The sequence below is a fragment of the Vulpes lagopus genome, chromosome 2 (assembly GCF_018345385.1).
Source record: "Vulpes lagopus strain Blue_001 chromosome 2, ASM1834538v1, whole genome shotgun sequence".
Lineage (NCBI taxonomy): Eukaryota > Metazoa > Chordata > Mammalia > Carnivora > Canidae > Vulpes > Vulpes lagopus.
Window position 1 is genome coordinate 64,373,974 of NC_054825.1, and position 21,886 is coordinate 64,395,859.

The 21,886-nt window shown below is 40.5% G+C and overlaps 1 protein-coding gene across 1 annotated transcript in view; it reads right to left on the reverse strand.

The window, feature by feature from the left end:
- Positions 1 to 21,886, reverse strand: part of TMOD2 (tropomodulin 2) — a 58,204-nt gene that overhangs the window by 21,004 nt on the left and 15,314 nt on the right. Inside the window, exons 3-7 of the mRNA XM_041745368.1 lie at positions 21,153 to 21,309; positions 16,353 to 16,475; positions 12,442 to 12,528; positions 8,003 to 8,133; positions 6,024 to 6,131 (exon numbers count right to left, since the gene is read on the reverse strand). Of these exons, the coding sequence (XP_041601302.1) occupies positions 6,024 to 6,131; positions 8,003 to 8,133; positions 12,442 to 12,528; positions 16,353 to 16,475; positions 21,153 to 21,309 (606 nt within the window). The remainder of the gene's footprint in view (positions 1 to 6,023; positions 6,132 to 8,002; positions 8,134 to 12,441; positions 12,529 to 16,352; positions 16,476 to 21,152; positions 21,310 to 21,886) is intronic.

A 21,886-nucleotide genomic window follows, 5' to 3' on the forward strand; every position in this document is an offset into this window, starting at 1 on the left:
ATTAATAAATAAAATACATTGCCTGTCGAATGGTGACAAATGGGAAACAGAAAGGGCTCTCCCTCCCTTTTAAGGGAGAGCTCTGTTGGTGAAACAGATTGACACAACTGCAGAGGAAATGATCCTAGTTTACACAAAACCACCTCGTTCTCTATTTGCAAGTCTGGCAACCAGACTGCCAGACATATTAGGAAAACCAACATCACGGAAGAGAAAAGCCAAGCTAACTAAATAGGACAACATTCTGTAGAGATTATTCAGGGAACAGAAACAAATATAAAAATTCCAATTGTTATTCTCTCTCTTCTCTTCCCCTAAAAAAGAAAAGAAAGAAAACACATTGTATCCATAAAATAAATACTTGCTATTATGGGGGGGGGGGGGAATATGAACAAAGAAATGTTTTGAAAAATTTAAATATTATATTGAAATAAAGAAAAATAATAGACATCCAGAATTACAAAACGAGCATGGCTGAAGACCAAGTTGGTGAGTGAGAACATAAATCTAGGGATATTCCCAAGAATGCAGAGTAAAAAGACAAAGATAGAAAATATGAGACAAATATTAAAAGATATGGGGAAAGATACAGAAAGAAGTTCAACATTCATCTAGTAGGAGTTTCAGAAGGGTGAAAGAAAAAAAGACAATAGAAGGGAAGAAACTATAAAATAATAGGAAAAAAATTTCCTAGAGTTGAAGGGGGTTATGAGTCTTTATCTGAAAGAACCTACTGGATGCTCTGCAAAATGAGTAAAGAAGACTCATAAGTGGGCACATACAAGTGAAATTTCAGAACTCCAAATGAAAAGAGAGAGTCCTAAAAGTTTCTAGCAAGAAAAAAGAAGTTACTTACAAAGAAACAAGACTCAGACCACCATTAGTCACTAGACTATAAGGCCCATGAAAACAGAGATTTATGCATTTACATGGCCAGGTAATTGTTTTTTTTTTTTTAAGATTTTATTTATTTATTCATGAGAGACACAGAGAGAGAGAGAGAGAAAGAGGCAGAGACACAGGCAGAGGGAGAAGCAGGCTCCATGCAGGGAGCCCAATATGGGACTCGATCCCGGGACTCCAGGATCATGTCCTAGGTCGAAGGCAGGTGCCAAACTGCTGAGCCACCCAGGGATCCCTAGCCAGGTAATTTGTAAATATGGGTGAAAAGTTTTAAATTTTTGCAATCTATATACAAAACATAGACTATAATGGCAAAAAACATATAAAGCTGAAATGTGTGAAAATAATTTGGAAGTAGAAAAAGGAGGGATGAAGACAGGGTATAGAACTCTCAGCTTTTCTCATGGAGAAATAAAAATTATCAAAGTATGTATACCAAGGGGTTTTCCACTCCACCTACATGGTAGAATGATCTGGAAGGTTTAAAGTATATACCAATACTTGGGCCCCACCCCAGATGAATTCAATTAGAATCTCAGGCTATAACTTGGACTGCTATATCTTTCTTTAAGTATGTATGTATGTATGTATTTATTTATTTTATTTATTTATTTATGACAGAGAGAGACAGAGAGAGAGAGAGGACTAGCTGGGGGGAGGGAGAGAGACAAGCAGACTCTTTACCAAGCACAGGGCCTGACATGGGGCTCATTCCCACCACCCGAAGACCAGGACCTGAGCCAAAACCAAAAGGTGGGACACCTAACCGACTGAGTCACCCAGGCACCCCTGGATTTCTGTATTTTTAAAAAGCTCTCCAGGTGATTCATGTTCACCAGGATTGACAAGCACTTTAATTAAAGTCCTAAAGACAACAACTGGAAAAATGAAATACAAATCATTAATACTGATTGCTCTGGGGAATGGAACAAGGAACTCTTAATTATTTTAATTGTTTTTATGGTGGAAAACACAGGAAGAAGGAAGAGAAGGACTCTAACTTGGGACCAGAACAGGATTTCTCGACCTTGGCATCAATGACGTTTGAGGCCAGAGGATTCTTTGTTGTGGGATGTTGTCCTGTGTACTGCAGGATGTTTAGCAGCTTCTGAGACCCATTAAATGCCAATAGTACCCTTCCCAGTCATGACAACCAAAAATATCTGCAGATACTGCCAAATGTCTCCTGGAGGGCAAAATTACCGAGTTGAGAAGCACCAGACTAGAAGACTAATCCTGTGTGTTAGTCAAACTGTTGCTTTAACTGCAAAGAAAGCTCAAAGATTTGGACTGACATTATTGTACCCCACGTAAATTAAAGCGTATTTATTCACTGCTAGGTCCTTAATTGGAATTAAACATACACATTTTAATTAGAGCATCAGAAGGAAATGCATTAGGCGTTCCTTATGGACGCTCCAGGCTTCAGGATTTACGTTCATTATTAGAATAACAAAATGCCAGAGCAATTAGGCCTTTATAAAAAAAAGTTGCAGGACTTCCTGGCAAGTAGCCAGGATCTTGCCACTTTCTTTTAAACTTGAGAAAACACTCTTCTCATACTGAACAAAACAGGGGAGACCCAGCCAAACATAACCCTGGGCTGTAGGCCCAAGTTAATTTCAGTTCAGCAAATATTTAAGCATCTATTACATGTGCTGGGGATAACATCAGTAAAACAAAGACTAGATTTCTTAAATGTTATATAAATAGTTATAGTAGAAATACATTTTTAAAGGGAAGGTTTTTGCTTTCTGTACTTTACAGGATTATATGGAAATCCAGTTTCCTGCATTGTCCAAATCTGCACCATCCACAGGGTAGCCTCAAGACACATGTTCCTATTAAGCCCTTGAAAAATGGCTGGCCTGAATTGAGACGTGCTGTAAAACACATACTGGATTTCAACAATGTGGTATGAAAAAAATAATGTAAAATACCTTAATCCATTTTCAATTTATATTTTGAAATGATAATATTTGGGAGCTATTGGCTTAAATAAAATTACTAAGATGAGTCCCATCTATTTCTTTTCTTTTTTAATGTGGCTACCAGAAAAATTTAAAATCATACACATGGTTTATATTCGTGGCTCTCATTTTGTTACGGACAGTGCTGTACTAAACTCTTGATTTTTACTTGACATCATTGTTAATAACAAATGCATTTTTTAATGTATATGGACTTTTTCTGCTCCCTGCTAGAGATGTGATCACACAGATGTGCTTGGGGCATGGTGAGCTGAGCCTGATAATAGGTCACTTAAAAGCACTTCTTGGCTCGTCTACATGCTGAGTCATCTTAGTTAAGTTACTCAAGCTCTAAGTTGCCTCATTTGCAGAATGGGGATAATGCCATCTCACATACACATAATTTGCCTATGTTCACAATAATCCCAGAAGTGCCTCACTGAATCTGTTTCTGAACCTTTTTTTTTCTTTAAGATTTTATTTATTTATTCATGAGAGATCAGAAAGGGAGGCAGAGACATAGGCAGAGAGAGAAGCAGGCTTCCTGCAGGGAGTCTGATGTGGGCCTCAATCCTGGGACGCCAGGATCAGAGCTGAAGGCAGACACTCAACCAACCACTGAGCCACCGAGGCATCCCTGCTTCTGAACCTTAATAAGAAAAATCTCTTGAAACTGTTTGCTTTAGCACTGCTCCTTAGTTCTTTTTTTCTTTTAAAGTAATCTCCACACTCAAAGTGGGGCTAAACTCACAACCCTGAGATCAAGAGTCACATGTTGTGCCATCTCAGCCAGCCAGCCAGCCAAGTGCCCCCATCTTTAATTCTTTGCAGCAAGTTATTTAGTCATAATCACTAAGATCTCTATTGCCTCTGGGGCAATCAACCAATTTTCAACCTACAGAAAGGTTCTTTCTCAACTCTGGCATGACTAAAAGGAGAACGACCCAAGGGCTGCCAGGTGAAAGGTGAGCCATAGGAAGCTACTGAGGAATCAGGCCAGAGAGGCATGTCTCTTCACACCCTTAAGGACTGCAACTGTTCCTTACAATTGTGTGGTGTGCTTGTCACATGGTATGAACTCAATATAGAGTTATTGCATTAAAAACAGTATCAAAGACTTTATTAGATTTGGAATTTATTTAGTCCATTTAGCAAGTTATTCTATTTGGCTGGGTAGAAGAGTGAGTTTATTTGCTAATGGTGCTGACAATGGACTATAACCTATTTCCATCCCTGCAATTTTACTGTAATGTGTTACATTGAAGTGGTACATCATTTATTTATTCATCCCTTTAGTCAGTTACATACAAAATGTACTGTGAATATTTTGCTTTATTGAAAACAAATCTAAACGACAGAGATTATATAAATCATATACTGATAAAAATCCTTACATTGTTAATTTCACCTTTAGCAGTGACCTGGTTCTGCTTTTTCTATTTTAATGACAGGTTTCAAACTCAAAACTGCTTTCAATCTACATATTTACATACGTAATAACTGCTAGTGAAAACACCAATTTTGTAGCTTAGTCCCTCTTACATGAGTGCTTATTTTATATTTGCTGTGGTCATCATGGAAATATACTGGATTGCTGAGAGGTTAGAGGGTATGTTCGTTCATTCATTTAATAAGCCTTGTTCATGGGCACCTAGGTGGCTCAGCTGGTTAAGTGGCTGCCTTTGGCTGGGTCATGATCTCGGGGTGGGGGTGGGGTCCTGGGATGGAGCTCTGTGTCCTGCTCCCTGCTCATGGGGGAGTCTGCTTCTCTTTATGACCCTCCCCTATCCAGTGGGCTCATGCTCTCTCTCTCAAATAAATAAATCTTTTTTTTAAAAAAAAATGTTGTTCAAACATCTAATCACATTCAGCTTTGTGATAGGCAGTTATTACTTTCATGTTGTCTGTTTTTATTTTTATTATTATTTCATTTTATTTTGTTTATTTTAATTGGGGTGGAGGGAGAAGGAGAGAGAGAGAATCTTAATCAGGTTCCACACCAAATGTGGAGTCAGACACAGGGCTAGATCTCACCACCCTGAGATCATGACCTCAGCCAAATTCAGGAGTCAGAAGCTTAACTGACGGAGTCATCCAGGCACCCCTATGTTATCTGTTTTAATGCTATTTTAGGTCTTCCAACAGACATGTGACTTTAAATCACATCATCAAGCCAAAAAAACTTGTTTTTCTAGCTGGATTCAAAAACTGAGCATTAGATGCTATAGAACCACAGGCTGATGTCCAGACTGCCCCAAACGGACATATTTTAGCAAATATATGACAGGACGCATTGTGTATAAATATAGCATAGGCTGATGGTTAAAGCATCCTGGTTGTAGAACCAGAAAAACCTGGTGGTTCCACTTACTGGCTGTGTTACCTTGGGAAAGATATTTAACCTTTCTGAGCCTCAGACTGCTCATTTGTTAAAGTGAGAACTAATAATAGTACATACCTCATAGTATTACAGTGAGGATTAGATGAGCTGACGTGTGTAAAGCACAGAGATTACTGCTGGCATTTACTAATTGCCCAAGAAATGTTAGCTATTAATAGCAATAACACTGACTGGTGGTAATAGTTGTAGTACTTTTTGGATTCAGGAGCATCCTCATTTAGCTGAATTATCTAAAATGCATGGAAGGAACACAGCTTTTGGTTGGTTATTTATTTATTTTTTTGCATTCTGGTTGACAGTGTCAAAAAATGTTTTAAGATCTGGCTGTTTAAAATTTTTGAAATTTACTAATCCATTTCAAAGATTAAAATGAAATACACTTTCATATGTGCTGAGTTCCTGTAGGATTTGGGAGTCTTATAATATTCATTAACTATGACAGAATGTAATGTAGATACAAAAGTTTTGGAAAACTTGTACAAAGCACAGAGCAAAATCTAAATATTTATTTAGCTAAATGCCTAATTGAATCTTATTTCTTTCTTCTAAAGTGTAGTGCTAACAAAATTTTAGTTAATTCAAAGTGCCTGACTTTTGAGTTGTTTTATTATCTCACTGGAACATTTAACTGCATAGAAAATACATTTACCAGATCTGAAAATTGTTAACTGATAAAATAAAAATAGTTCCTACTGAATTAAATATTGTCATATTTCTAAAAAAAGTTTTTTTCTTAAGATTTTACTCACAATCGCCACAGGGTCATTGCTGCGGGTTGCAGCCAGGCTGAACTTCTTTACATGAGTGTTGGTTTCTAGAGCTTTTGCAAATTCCTTCAGGGTTGGAATTGGAATGTTCTAAAATGAGGAAGACACGGATAGTTGATAAACCATTCTGTAGCTCCCCCTACCCCAAGTCAAGGACCCACAGCTTTTAAATATTTTATGGGTTTAAATGACTAAGTGCCAGACATCCTTTTTAAAAGACTCATTACCCATCATCTTCCAGCAACTGAGCCATCCTGGGCCAATAGCACCCTATAGTGTCTAATGAGGGAATCTAACACAATACGACATTTTGGCATCACCCTTCTGTTCACTCTGGCCAAGATATTATGCACATACCAAACTTCCCTCCTTTTCTCTTTTATTCTCTATATTCTAGCCAGACTGACCTACTTGCCATTCTCTTAACATATCGTGGTCCTTCTCTCCTCCACATTCTTAGGTATGCTTTTCCCTTTGCCTGGAAATTCTATTGTCCTTTCCTCTGATTAATTCCTATTTGTCTTTCAAGACCCAGCTGAATTATCACCTCCTTTGTTTACTCACACTCCTAGGCAAGATAAAAAATTTCCTTACCTACAATTCCACAACATTTGGGGTTTTGCCATATTATCTTGTAGTTTATTTAGTGTTGAGTGGCTGTGAGCAACTCAACCTCTTTAAGTGCCACCAAGGATTAAATGAGATACTGTGGTCTTCCCTTATCCATGGGGATATGTTCCAAGACCCCCAGTGGATGCCTGCAACCATGGAGAGCACTAACACTGTACAGATTTGTTTTTTCCTATACATACATATGATAAAGTTTAATTAATAAGTTATAGGCATAGTAAGAGATTGACAATAGTAACTAGTAATAGAATAATAGTAACTATATTATAATAAAAGTTATATGGATGTCTCTCTTTCTCTTTCAAAATACAGCTATACTCACCTTTCTTCTTGTATTGATGTGAGATGATAAAATGCCTTTGTAGTGAGGTAAGGTGAGGTGAATGGCATAAGCATTGTGATATAGGGTTAGGCTACTACTGATCTTCTGACAGTATGTCAGGATCACCCACTTCTACACTGTGGCAGACTGAGGGTAACTGAAACCATGGAAAATAAAACTACAATAATAGGGGGCTACTGTAATGAATTCCAATTATTTAGCAAAGGACATGGCACACAGTGAGTACTCAGTACAAGCCCAGTTATTATTTTTAAATGGCAGATGTTGGCCCAAAAAGAAGTAACAAAATAGATACCGGGCAATGTTCTCTCTCTCTCTCATGCACACACACATCCTTCTTTCCCATCCCTTTGAGAGTAACACGACTAATTACCAAATAGAATAAAGCAGAAGTGACAATGTGTGACTTCAGAGAATAAGCCATAAAAGGCACTGTGGCTTCCTGCTTGCTCTTTCTTTTTCTCTTCAACCACTCGCTCTGGGGGAAGCATGCTGTCATGATGCCAGGACACTGAAACAGCCCTATGGAGACGCCCATGTGGTGAGAAATTGAGGTCTCCTGCCAATAGCCACATGAGTGTGCCATCTTGAAAGTGGACCCTTCTGCCCCACTCAAGCCTTCAGATGATTGCAGACCTTGATGACAGCTTTATTACAGCCGTGATCACCTGAGATCCTGAGCCACAACTACCCAGCTAGGTGCTGATTCCTGACACTCAAAAACTATTTGTTGTTTTAAGTCTCGAAGTTTCAGGGTATTTTATTACCCAGCACTAAATAACCAATATTCTACATTTAACATAAATAGTATGATTGCTTTTGAAGAATTCCAGAAATCAATTTTTAAAAATTTCTTCTTTGAATAGGATACCTTGTCTCAACATCAGTGACTACAGGGATTGGAAACAGGCATGAAAGCAGGCAGTCAATGCTATTAAATTTTCTAACCTCATGATACATCAAGCGACTGATTATCATAATGAAATACCTTGATATTGTTGAGGTTGACTTCTTGCAGGCCGGGATCATTGGCTTTCATCTGCTGCAGGCTTACTTCCACATTGGTAGGATTGGGTGGTTCTTCAAATATTGGCTTGACCTTCTCACCTTTGACCACATCTAACACACAAATTTTAATTTTAAAAAGAAAATGTAAGGGCTCTCCTCTCAAAATCGGAAGTGACTTCCCCCAAAACGACCCTTCCTTCCCATGCTCTGATTCCAATTATACTCTAATATCAATGATAGTAAAGTTTATTCTCAACTAAGCAAGCATGGGAATGGTATGGGTTCTGAGTTACAGTTTCAAAGACTGATGTTTCTCAACTCCAATGAGAAGTCTCAGTAGCTGATGCTACATGGAACCAAAAGTGCAGTAGGCCCTATAGCAACCTCCACTCCCAAAATCCACAGGCAGTTATTGCTGCTGTATATGGACCACTTTCAAACTATAATAATCAAACCACTGGATTTGAGATGCAAAAAAAGAAAGTCTTTTCATTTCCCAAACCATACTATTCCTCTGGACTCTTTTTTAAAAAAAAAATTTTATTTATTTATTCTTTTAAAATAGACCCCGTGCCCAATGTGGGGTTCAAACTCATGACCTTGAGATCAAGAGCATATGCTCTACCGACTGAGTCAGGTAGGTGCCCCCTCTGGCCTCTTAACCATACCTCACCCTTCTCTGATTTCTATTTTAGATCTTTGATTTTGATAAGAGGATGGAGAGAGAAAGGGATAGAAAGGCAAAGATGGAACAATTCTCAAAAACAGTTATCAGAAAATGTTTCAGGAATATATTTAACAAACATAGTGTTAATATCCCAATATACACAGAGCTCCTACAAATCAGTAGACAACCCAATTAAAAATCAACAAATAATATGACCAGAAGAATCTCTGCCCATCAACCAAAAATATAAAAAGTAATTAAACTGTGAAATTAAAAAATAAAATACCTTTTGGCTAGCCAAAAAAGTGTAAAAAGAGATAACATGTAGAGCTGGCAACAATGTGGAGTAAAACACATCTCATGTTGATGAGAACATAAACTGATGCAAACTTTTTGGGGGAGTAATTTGGCCTTACCTATCAAAATGTAAAATGACTCAGTAATTATGTATCTAAAAGTCTAATCTATAGAAAAATAGCATGACTACATAAAGACATATTTAGGAACATTCACTGATGTATTACTTGTGACAGCAAAGAGTGATAAACAAGATGTCCATCAATGTGAAAATGGTTAAATTACTTACAGCATAATTACATAATAAGATGCTACCTTTTCAGTAAAAGAATGAGGCAAACCTACGTGTGCTGATAAGAGAACCACAATTCGAAAAAAAGCTAATGAAAAATGAAATATGTATAGATATAACATATGTACAAGATCTGTATGAGGAAAACTATCAAACTTTATTGAAAGAAATAAAAAAGAACTAAATGGAGGGATATTGAGAGAGACTCAATATTGTCAAGATGTCAGTTCTTCTCAACTTGAGCTATAGATTCAATGCGATCCCAGTGAAAATCCCAGCAAGTTATTTTGTATGTACTAATAAACTAATTTTAAGGTTTATATGAAAAGGCAAAAGACCCAGAATAACCAACACAATACTGAAAACAAAAAACAAAGTTAGAGGACTGATACTATCAGACTTTAAGATTTACTATAAAGTTACAGTAATCAAGACAGTATGGTAGTGGTGAAAGACTAGACAAATAGATCAATGGAACAGAATAGAGAGCCCAGAAAAAGATCCACATCAATATGGTCAACTCATTTTTGATAAAAGAGCAAAGGCAATGCAATGGGGGAAGAGATAGTCTTTAAAAAAATGGTGTGAGAACAACTGGTCAACCACATGCAAAAAAAAAAAAAAAAAAGAATCTAGACGGAGAACTTATACCCTTTACAAAAATTAACTCAGAATGTATCATCTAAATGTAAAATGCTAAACTATAAAACTCCTAGAAGATAATATAGGAGAAACCCTAGGTAAACCTAGGGTTTAGCAACAACTTTTTAGATACAACACTAAAGGTATGGTCCATGAAAGAAAGAACTGGACTTCATCAAAATTAAATTTTTTTATTCTGAAAAAAGATATTTGTAAAATACATCTCTAATAAAAGATAGTTATCCAAAATATACAAAGAACTCTTAAAACTCAACAATAGGACAACAACCTGATTAAAAATTGGGCCAAAGACCTTAACTGGCACCTGATAAGAGAAGATATGCAGATGGCACGGAAGCATATGAAAAGATGCTCCACATAATATGTCATGTCATTGGGGAAATGCAAATTGAAATAATGAGAAACTACTACACGCTTATCAGAATAACTACAATCTGATTTGACAAAAACAAATGCTAGCTAGAAGTGGAGCAATAGAAACTCTCATTCTTTGCTGGAGAGAATGCAAAATGTTACAGCCACTTTGGATGACAGTTTGGTAGTTTCTTACAAAACTAAACACACTGTTATTATAAGATCCAGCAATCATGTTCCTTGATATTTCCCCAAAGGAATTGAAAGCTTATACCCACACAAAAATATCCACACATGGATGTTTATAGAAGCCTTATTCATAATTGCCGAAACTTGGAAGCAACCATGATATCCTTCAGCAAGTAAATGGATAAATACATCCTTATAATAGGATATCATTCAGTGCTAAAAAGAAATGAGCTATCAAGTCTGAAAAGGCATGGAGGAAACTTAAATGTATATTACTAAGTGAAAGAAGCCAATCTGAAAAGGTTACATGCTGTATGATTCCAACTATATGACAATCTGGAAAAGACAAAACTATGGAGACAATGAAAAGATCAGCGGTCATCAGGAGCTAGGGGAAGATTTGAAAGATGAATAGGTGAGCAGAGAGGATTTTTAGGATAGTAAAACTATTCTGCATGATACTATAATGGCGGATGCATGTCAGTATATATCCATCCAAACCCATAGAACATACAACCTCAAGAGTGAGCACCAATATAAACAATGGACTTTGGGTGATAATGCTGTGTCAATGTAGGTTCATCAAGTTAACTAATACATGTACCACTCTGGTGGGGGGGTGTTCATAATGGGAGAGGTGATGTACAGATTGGGGGCAGGGAGTTTATGGGAAATCTTTGTGCCTTCTGTTCAATTTTGCTATGTACCTAAAATTTCCCTTAAAAAACAGTCTTAAAAAAAGTTAATGATCTGTGTATGCATAAAAGCTCAGGAGACAATACATCAGACTTTTAATAACACACATGCTGTCAGAATGTTACCCTTTTTTTTCTTTAAGATTGTATTTATTTATTCATGAGAGACATAGAGAGAGAGAGAGAGGTAGAAACACAGGCAGAGGGAGAAGCAGGCTCCATGCAGGGAGCCCGACGCAGGACTCGATCCCAGGTCTCCAGGACCAGGCCCTGGACTGAAGGCGGCGCTAAACTGCTGAGCCACCCAGTTTGCCCCTTACCCTTTGATACTGAAGTTAAAAAGTATAAACATTTTTCATCTGCACCCATAATGAAGCCAGAAAGAAAAAATTTAAAATTAACATTGCTTATTGCCTGAATAAATAGCCCAGCATAAGTGATAGTTTGTAAATATGCTGCTCAGACTAGAAAGCACCTGCTCAGACTCCTTCAAAGAGAATAAAATATAATTATTCTAATAAAAGCTGTGATCTTCTGTAAGTTTTTACAGCTCCTGGATCACACTGTAGCAAAATTACCTGATTATTGGTAAGTCCTGACCATGGACAGATAAGTTCCTTTGGGCAGAGACCTTTTTTAATCTTTGTACCTAAGCCTAGAACATTCATGACACACAGTAGGTATTTAGTAGATGACTAATGAATGAGTCAGTGAGAGAGTCTAATAAACTGTACACTTCTCCAAGAAATGCTGATACAGAGAATTGTGGCCTCTCACTTTCTGGGCCAGTAAGTCCATGCCAGTGTGTCTTTCGCACTGTCTGGGGGAAGTGGGTATTCAAATTCTAATGACCTGCATCCATTATTGAGACAAAATAGACACTCAAAGGGAACTTATCAAAAATATTATAGTTGATTAAAAAATATCGTTAGGAACATGAAACTCTGGAATCTATGCTATGTCAACCTTTTAATCAGCAATTTCATACTTTTAACAGATCTACCAAAAAGTATGTTCTGGGCAAAACACACGGACTACTGGTACATTATGCTGCAAAACAGAACTTTGATTATTGGCTTCCCTTTTCTGGTTTGACTGCTCAAAGCCCAGTGATTGATCCTTGGTGAAGTGATAGAATCTGCCCACACAGCCTGCAAGATGGAAATCTGGATTCAACAGGCAGCCAGTCAACAGGCCTCCCTCCTATCAACAACACCTGGAGCTCCCAAGTTGCACAAACCACAGACTCCACACCAACTTACTTCTCACGGGTACTTTGCCACCTTTAGTGCTGGCCACTTCTTCATCAAACTTTGGATTGTTGAGTAAATTGTGTACTCCAAGAACAGCTAGAAACAAAGATAATCAGTAAATATATATTAAGTTTAGGAAGGCATGTTAGGATGCCACAATGTTAATTTGCCCCTTGAAGATCAATTCTTCATATCATAAAGTAAGCCTCCAGCACCTCCTAGGCTTGCACAGTGTGTGGGACACATATAGTGTTAAATGAGCTTACATATTTTAAAAAATTCCTTCCCAATCCTTTTCCATTGCCATCAGTAATCTTCACATGTCTTTCTGTGGCTATACAGGTAGAATCATTTAGGATCTGCATGGCAATGATCCAGTTATGTCCCCAAATTACTGAAAACTTGCTTGGGCCTCCTAGTTAAGTAGACTCAACATTTCTGTTTTCTCATCTGTAAAATGTGAGGGTGGGACTGAGGCTAAGGATACTTTAAGATCTAACATTATACAGACTACAGCAAATAACAGAAAGATCATGGGCCTCTTTCAATGAAAGCCACTTCAATCTCTCAGTACCAATAGGAGTTGTCCTCCCCAGTTGAGAACATCCTAGGATGGGGGGGGGGGGGAGAGAGATAACAGCAATAAAGGGTCAGATAAGCATACTGAGATTTTGCATCTCCTGTATTACGGGGAGCTTGCACCAGGAGGCAGCAAAGGATGCAAGAAACAGCACTGGGCCAGAATGAGCTCTACGCAGGCTGAAAGGCAACTGCCCCCTTTACTAATGAAATTATACGGATGAGATTGGCCATCTGGAGGAGGATCCCAGGACAGGTAATCTGTCAACAGGAGGCAGAAGAGTATCTCAGAGCTCCTCATCAGTTGTACTGTAATCTACACATCAGGAGCAGGGAGGCAGCCAACAACAGCCCAATAAAGGGCAAATGTTTAGAGCCAAAAGCTCTGGGTTAAGAGTGGCACTCAGGAGCCATCAGCCAGAGTTGGAATCCTGGTTCTGCCACATACTACCTGTGTGACTTGGGAAGTTACTAAATGCCTCTGAGCATGTTTCATCATCTGTAAGGTAGGGATGAATAATAATTATACTTTAAGTGTTACAAGGGTCAAATGACTTATGTGCCAGACACTGTTCTAAGCACTTTACAAATTCTCATTAAATATAAGAATTTGTCACTATGTCTCTGGAACTGCCGAGGGAGAAGACATCCTATTTGATAAACCCAAGCCATTGAGATCATCCAAATGCATTTTGTTTTGGCCCCATATCCACTAAGCAACTTCTAATTATAATTTGGCTCCCATTGCCAAGTTGTAATTCTTGTTTTATCTGTTTCCTATGAATCTGGCTAGTGGGTCAGCCCCAAATTGACATCTTTTATGTGCACTACAAGATCGAGTCTCTAGACCAGCAGAACTGGTGGCCATGCTGAGTTATAGTTGCTTGAGGAAGTGCTGTCTTGGAGGTCAGCTGCTACTCCCTTGATGACTTTCTGTTGTCTACCTGCCATTATAACATCCGAGGGGCAGTGGCACTCTTTCTTATTTAAACCTCACTGGCTGCCCGCCCATCCGCTCATGGGGCTGCTCTTGATCTTCCAGAAAATACCATCCTAGAGAAGATACTGTCACCCACTCCCTGATGGGCTTCCCCTCTCCTGAGTTCTGAAGGAGCACCCGATGAGGCAGTGAGGTTAAATAGAGATGAACAAGACAGTTTTCTATCTCATTTATTCCTCTGGTTTTATTGTATGAATTTCAGAATCTAGATTCTTCCAAATGATTGGTGTTTTTCCCTTTCTTCTTTCTTAAGCATTTCCTGGGAGTGATGCAGCCCTGCATTCTCCCCTTGGGCAATTCCAGTAGAAACCAGGACACAACCCTTGAGAGGAACAGTAACCATAACAGGATCCCTCCATAGCAACAGAAGGCCACTGCAAAGCACCGGCTTAACTGTGTGACACAGGTGCCTCAATTCCTGCAGTGATTTCTTCTTTCTTTTCTTTCTTTCTCTTTCTCTTCTTTCTTTCTTTCTTCTTCTTTCTTTTAAAGATTTTATTTATTTATTCATGAGACACACACACACACACACACAGAGAGAGAGAGAGAGAGAGGCAGAGACACAGGCAGAGGGAGAAGCAGGCTCCCTCTGGGGAGCCTGATGCAGGACTTGATTCCAAAACCCTGGAATCATGACCTGAGCCAAAGACAGATGCTCAACCACTGAGCCACCCAGGTACCCCTCTTGCAGTGATTTATGAGAGAGATTCAAACACATGAACTTAGAACTGAACACTGATATCATTACAGAAGGAATGAAGATGTAGCTGAGATGACAGACATGCTAATAGAATAAGGTATAGATGGTTCTCCTGGGAGGGAGGGTTAATTATTATTACAAATGTGTTTCAGTGAAATGAAGATGTAAGAATTCTTGCTAAAGCTTGTGGACTGTTTTTTTATTATTTTTTTATTTAAAAATTTTTAAGATTTATCTATTTTTAACAGAAAGAAAGAAAGAAAGAAAGAAAGAAAGAAAGAAAGAAAGAAAGAAAGAAAGAAAGAAGGAAAGCAAGCAAACGAACGCACAAATGGGAGGGACAGAGGGAGAGGGAAAGAGAATCCCAAATGGACTCCATACTGAGGCCGAACCCGACACGGGGCTCGATTTCACAACCCTGTGATCAGGACCTGAACTGAAACCCAGAGTTGGATGCTTAACCAACTGTGCCACCCAGACACCCCAATATGTGCTTCTTTTTTAAAGCACCTTTATTCTGTAGTGATCTAATAACTCTAATAATCCAAATTTACATTCCACTTGGAAAAAAAACCACATTCCATTAATGCACAAATATGCTGGTATATTCATGGAACCTTTCTTGTAGGATAGAGTAGAAATGGGAGAGGACTTGATTAGGGTGAGAAACTTATTACTTTCATGACATATTCTTTGGTTATTGTTGCTCTGTTCCAATAAAAGTTTATTTACAGAAACAGGAGGCAAGATACAGTTTGCTGGCCCCTAATCTACCCCCATCTTGACTACCCATTTATGTTTTGTCCATCTATATATAACCAATTCAAATCACACCATCAAATATTATTTTGTTGCTATTGTTAAGAAAACTAGAAAAAGAGGAGAGATTGGGTTGAATGGCTTTAATTACTGTGTGGATGCAATGGTAAGTCACTCCTGCTCCATGGCTAGGCTGACAGACCTCTTAGTGGCAATCAAAATGGAATTGTGACTGTGAGGAAGAGCAAGAAGTTCATGGATACTTTCTGATGATAAAATGTGATAAAATGCCAAATGCGAAAGTTCCTTAGAGTAAGGGCTATTATTTCATTGCTTAAGTTCTCAACACTCCTTTAGATTTCTTCTCTTTGGTTTCACAAACTCTTGTATTTTGTAGGATGGGTATTATTGGGGCATTTTATAGCTAAGATAAGAATTTACATTTTACAGCTGAGACACAGCAAAATAAGATTTGCTCAGAGAGATGAAGTCACTTGCATCAAGTCTTATAGCTACGTAATAGCTGAAGTCAATCTGGTATTGCAGTATTTAGCAGTAGTTACTGAGAAACTCAACGGCTGCTGCCATGCATGCCAGTGTGTGCCTAGAGGTCACAGAGCCAGACAGGAAAGTTTCCCAGAGCTGAGGACTATTTTTTTAAGATTTTATTTATTTACTTGAGAGAGAGAAAGCACTTGTGAGAGAGTATAAACAGGGGGAGTGGAGTGGCAGAGGGAGAGAGAGCAGCAGACCCCAACCCCTGCTAAGCAAGAAGCCTAACCATGTGGGACTCCATCCCAGAATCCTGGTATCATGATTGGAGCCAAAGGCAGACAATTAACCGACTGAGCCACCCAGGCACCCCAAGAACTGAGGACTAACCTGCAAGATCGTAGAGTTCGGTGTCAGAGGCACTGGCCAAAGCTTCTTCCAGTTCTGGATCAAGGGTCACTTTTTCTTCTTTATGAGTTTCTACGGGCTTTTCTTTGGGGATGAAGACTCTCCCTTTAAATCAAAAGGAAAACAAAAACTATTTGTGTACTGCTGACCAGGGTAGGGTAAAAGGACTGACCAGACCACGCATCTCTGGACACTAAGAGGCGAATCTTAAGCCATGGCAAACCCAACTGGGATTCCTTCATTGCTGGAATGATGGCAGTATCGGTAATCCACTATTGGAGGGAAAGAGCGTCAGAAGAGGAATCCTGTGTTCTGCAGAGCTGAGATCTGAGGAGACTACAGTTCTTAAACAGAGAAGGAAATGGTGGTTTCTACCTCTCTACCATCAATCGCCCTTAGACCCGGGCAAGAGAGGTCCTGCCATGTGCCCCACACTTTACAGGGCTCACTCTGGTCCTCCTCTCCTGCAATCTCTCTCCTCTCCATGTCAAGGGAGGAGTCATGGGGCCAAAGGGACATTCCTATCCAGAAACCAGGCCACCTGCTAGGCTATGTTCCAGGCATCTAAGACCATGCTCAAAGAACTCTGCTCAAAGAACTCTGAACTTGCTTCTAGGGCCTACATGACTCCCTACCCCATGTTCATCCTCCTGAAGGCATGTCACACTGCCGGAGTGGGCACCCCCAGGCCAAGGGGAGGTCATTTGTGGGTTTATATGATGAAGCTCAGATATGTAGGCTGGGTGTCAAATATGTGTAAAGCCCTAGGATATAGGACAGACCCATTTGCTAGCATGGAACTTTTGGAAGCCCAAGAACCCTGGGCTTCTAGGTCTATCTGTAGGAGGACAGAACATATTTTACCAGTTCATTAGCTTTTAAATACTTATAAAAGATGGCACATGGGCTTCTATTTGTGTTCTTGCCTCAGACCCTATAAATATTGGAGGGAGATCATTCAAACAGCCCCAGGGGTTCCTGAGGGACAAACTAGTGCTCTCCCAGAGTTTTTCCCCTTAGATTGAGACTGTAGACCACTGGGATGCTATATCTGGGATCACTTGGAGTAGTGTAGTAACCTGTGGACACAGCTACCTCTCTAGAGCATACCAAAGGAAGTCAGATTTAAAAGAAGAAATCAGGATTGACATGCTTAGAAATTGTGGAGGTCTGTGAGCAGCAATGTGCTCTGTGCTTCCCATATGTGCATACCCTGCCATCATCTCCAGCCTCATCCTGTCAGTCAGATTCCATTTATTTTGCCCCTAAATCACTTCTGAATATGCTGATATCTATGCCCTACCTCCTCAGCCCCAACCTCTGAACTAAAGATTACATTGCTGAGAGGATGGCATGTTATTTGCTCTTAATTTTTAGCCAGGTCAACGCACCCACATCCCACAGATGCAATGACTCATAGGGGAAACCCAGGACACTCCAGAGCTGCCATAGCAATACTGCAGACCTACTTATACTCTTTTCCAATTCCTTCCAGCTTTTAACTCTTGATTTCCTCTCTGGAGCTGCTCTCACTTCTTGGCATAATCTTTGAAATTGGTCTCCTCCAATTTGATCTTTGGAATTCCCTAAATACTTGCCCTTCCTCTGCCTTCCCTTCTTTGTCACCTTGGGTAGAACAGAGAGCTGGCTCCAGCTTCAGCCAATGGAGACCAACACTGTTTCCAGGTCTCTCTGGCTAGCCAGCCCTTTCTTCATTACCATTGGAATGGTAAGAGTCAAATCCAAAGTCAGTAATTCTCCTTTAGAATTCCTCTCCAAGAGATGTCCTTGGTTGCAGGGCTGCAGACTTCCTGATAGTTGACCAGATCTTCAAATGGCTGGATATGTAATCAGGGACCAGGCAGAGCTGGGCACCCTAGAGAGACACCACTGCTTGTGGGCAGTCTGGGGTATCCTGGCCACAAGGTCTCCACCACTGACCATCAGCCTGCTTCCTGCCTCAGCATCACAAAAGCTGCCACATTTCCCAGAAAGAAGGAAAATACACTGGAGAATGATGCAAAATACAAGGAGAATGGCCAGAAGATAGAAAATGAAAGAAGAAAATAACCAATCAATAACATTTCAGATACTGGGGTTCAGCCTGGACTTATTTTTCATAGGATCTGCAGCCTGAAGCATTTTCTTTGTGGCTCAGATTATATTGGCTCTAGAGTCAAAGAGGCTTCTACATTCCTCCCTCCTGGTAATGTTTAGGATTACCCTAAACACCATGTGCATAGGTGGCCCACAGCTGTCAGAATTTAGGACAACTGCCGCCGCACATCCATTCCAGGTGGGGAGGGGGCATCCAAACAAGTTCTAAATGGATAAAGCTACTGCAGAGAGTGAAACATGGCCCAGGAACCCAAGGGCCCAGAGCACACGGCCTTCAGAACGGAGGTTATACAACCCTTCCCCTAAGGCCTTTATGACAGCCTCCACTGCTTCCAGGTTATCCAATGGTCCTTCCAGGGGCCCTGCAGGCTCTACTCTGTTCCCTCCACTCTGTTTGGAAAACTTGCTCTCTGCTCATTTCGCCCAACTGTGTTGCTTTCCGACCCTCTCCAAAGCTACACTGGGCAATTGTGCACCCCTTTCGCATCCCCATTTACTACTCAAACTACTCCTGGACTCCTAACTCCCCTGTGAATCACCTGTAGATTAATGTGGATCGAGAGATCATTTACCACTGCTGCTCCTCAGACCTCTATCTGAGAAGAAACGATAGCTTTCCTGTTATTATTCTGTCACTACCCTAATATTGGATGTTAACTGGGATTTTGTTGAAGATTTGACATTGTAATTTTTCTTTCACAATGAAATTAATATGACAGCAGCTATGCTGCCATAGAAATAGCTCTGTATTTCTATGGCAATCCTTAGTTATTTGCCCAATTTGTCACTAACTTTCTTAATAAATTGATGTGATTAGTGGTGCACGATCCATCAAATGTTCATGATTCAGAGGAGAGCCAGATGTCAAGGAAGAGAAGGCAGCAGCGTTTGACTCGTACCAACTGAGGAGTGGTGCTCCTACCACCTGTGGTCCCATACAGAAGCTCCCAGATGGCACTCATTCAAACCTGTATTTATCAAGTGCCTCCCCTGTGCCAGCTTCTATGCTGGGATGCAAGAGAGACACAGTCCCACTGTGAAGATCTCATCTAAGGTAGGAAACACACAAAACCCAGAGTAAATCAACAAAATTATGCACACAGTGCCTTGAAAGCAATAAATGAGTGTCATGGCAGAAAGAAGGGATCTATTTTAGAAGAGGGTCAGGGAAAGCCAGGTCCTATTTAAGCAGACTGAGACTTTTAGAATGTGAAAAATGGGGATGTGGGTCAGAAGAAAGAGATTATGAAAAGACGTTGGGATAGGAAAAGAATTTGGCAGGTTTGGAGAACTGAACACAGACAGTGGGGCTGAGGCTTGGCAAGGGAAAGAGGTACAGTGATCAGACAGGTGGGCAAGGTGAGCTCTCCCGAGTGCTGAGGACCACAGTGAAGATGTGAGACTTCAATCACGGAAGTGACATGCTCTGATTTGCATTTTAAAAAGATTGTAGTTGCCATGAGGTTATTGATGATTCATTAGTACCTGTGGGCCCGAGTCCTTGGCTGTAGCTAAGGAAACCACACAGGCTGTTGGAGCCCGGGGTTGGGAGCTGAGGAGGAGGCTTTTCATTGCCTTGGTTCTGAGCTCAGTCCTGGCATGGAGGAACATCCCCTTGCTCCTCAGAGCCTCTCCAGGACTGTCACAGTGCTTCTCTCACCAAACCACAAGCTCCTTGAGGCCAAGGTAGGGTCCTATTTTTTTTTTTAAGATTTTATTTATTTATTCATGATAGAGAGAGAGAGAGAGAGGCAGAGACACAGGCAGAGGGAGAAGCAGGCTCCATGCAGGGAGCCCGACATGGGATTCGATCCCGGGTCTCCAGGATCGCGCCCTGGGCCAAAGGCAGGAGCTAAACCGCTGCGCCACCCAGGGATCCCGGTAGGGTCCTATTGACTGTGGTGCCAGCACCTGTCACATGGTTCTGCACAGAGTGGGTGCTTGGTAAATGCGGGATGAGGGAATGGCTGACTGCACTGGTCTCTAAGGGTAACATCTTAGGCTAGAGTTCTGGTGCCACAGCTATCCCAGAAATGGAATAGAAAGGCCCTGAGGGGACATCTGCTGCTGGTAAAGCCCTAGGCTAAGAGAAACACACCAATATCCCTAGGGTCTTCTATCAGGCATGACACTACCTCACACTGCCAAAATGTTCTTTGGGGCTTAAGATGTTTTTCATAGGACTAATTTGAGTGCCGCTACCCTCTAAGTATTCATTTAATTAGCTTATACATTCTGCTGTAATTTTTTTATTATTAAACTTTATTTATTTATTTATTTATTTATTTATTTTATTTTGGAGTTTTAGGACCATAGAGGACAGTATAGAGAGTTCCCATATACTCCTTATCCCATGCTTACAACCCCCTCCCCCAACAACATCCTACAGTGGAATGGTACTGTTTGTTACAACTGATGGACCTACACTGACTTCACTATTATCCAAAGTCCAGAATTTACATTAGGGTCCACTCTTGGTGGTCCACATTCCATAGGTTTGGACAAATGTATACTGACATATCTCTACCAGCCATGATTCTTTTTAACCACAAATCCAGTTCTGGGCTTATTTCCCACTTTCAGATCAGGTACCTTGCTAGACTCTCCTATGACAAGGTATGAGGAGTACCCTTCGTCCCAGAATGTGACATCTGTGCCCCTTACCTTTCTTTTCTCCAGTGAAGGGCACAAAGTCTTCCCTATCTTTCTGTTCCAAGGCCTCTTTCTCCAGGTACATGAGGAGGTGCTCACGATCAAACGGGCCAGTGGCTGCTTTCTGGGTCTGGTCTTTCTGTCGGAATCCAGCTGGCAGCAGTGCGCTCTGATGAGACAGAGGTGTGAGCAGGAAGGAAGGTGTTTGTCTTACTGATTCTGTTTACTCAGCCCCCACCCCCGCCCTGCTGTATACTGGGGAGGCAAGGAGAAGGAGACCTGTGCAGAGGCAGAGGTGTACACTGAGAGCTGGGGTCTCTGGCATGTCTCCGAGGCCCTATTTGCTCTAACATCCAATGCTGAGAGGAAGGCTCCCAACGAGCACAGGCAGAGCACAGATGGCTAGAGCAGCCTCTGAGCCTTCTGCAGCTGCATTCCAGAATGTTGTAGCTAAAAGCCAGTCACCCTTCATGGCCTCCTTCCTCATAGATCACATTTAGGTTTGGTCAGGTCTGCACCCGAGGTGCTCCCAAGCAGCTATACAGAGACTAACGAGGAACCACCATTTCTGGCCTTTCTCCTAGGAAAACATCCAAGCATGTAAGCAAATATTAGGGTAGATGCGGATACCTACTTAAGCTTTAGTGATCCCTTCCTTAAGTTTCAAAAATAAAAATGTTTTAAAAAGTGGATAAAATAGGGACACCTGGGTGGCTCAGTGGTTGAGTGCCTGCCCAGGGCAGGAT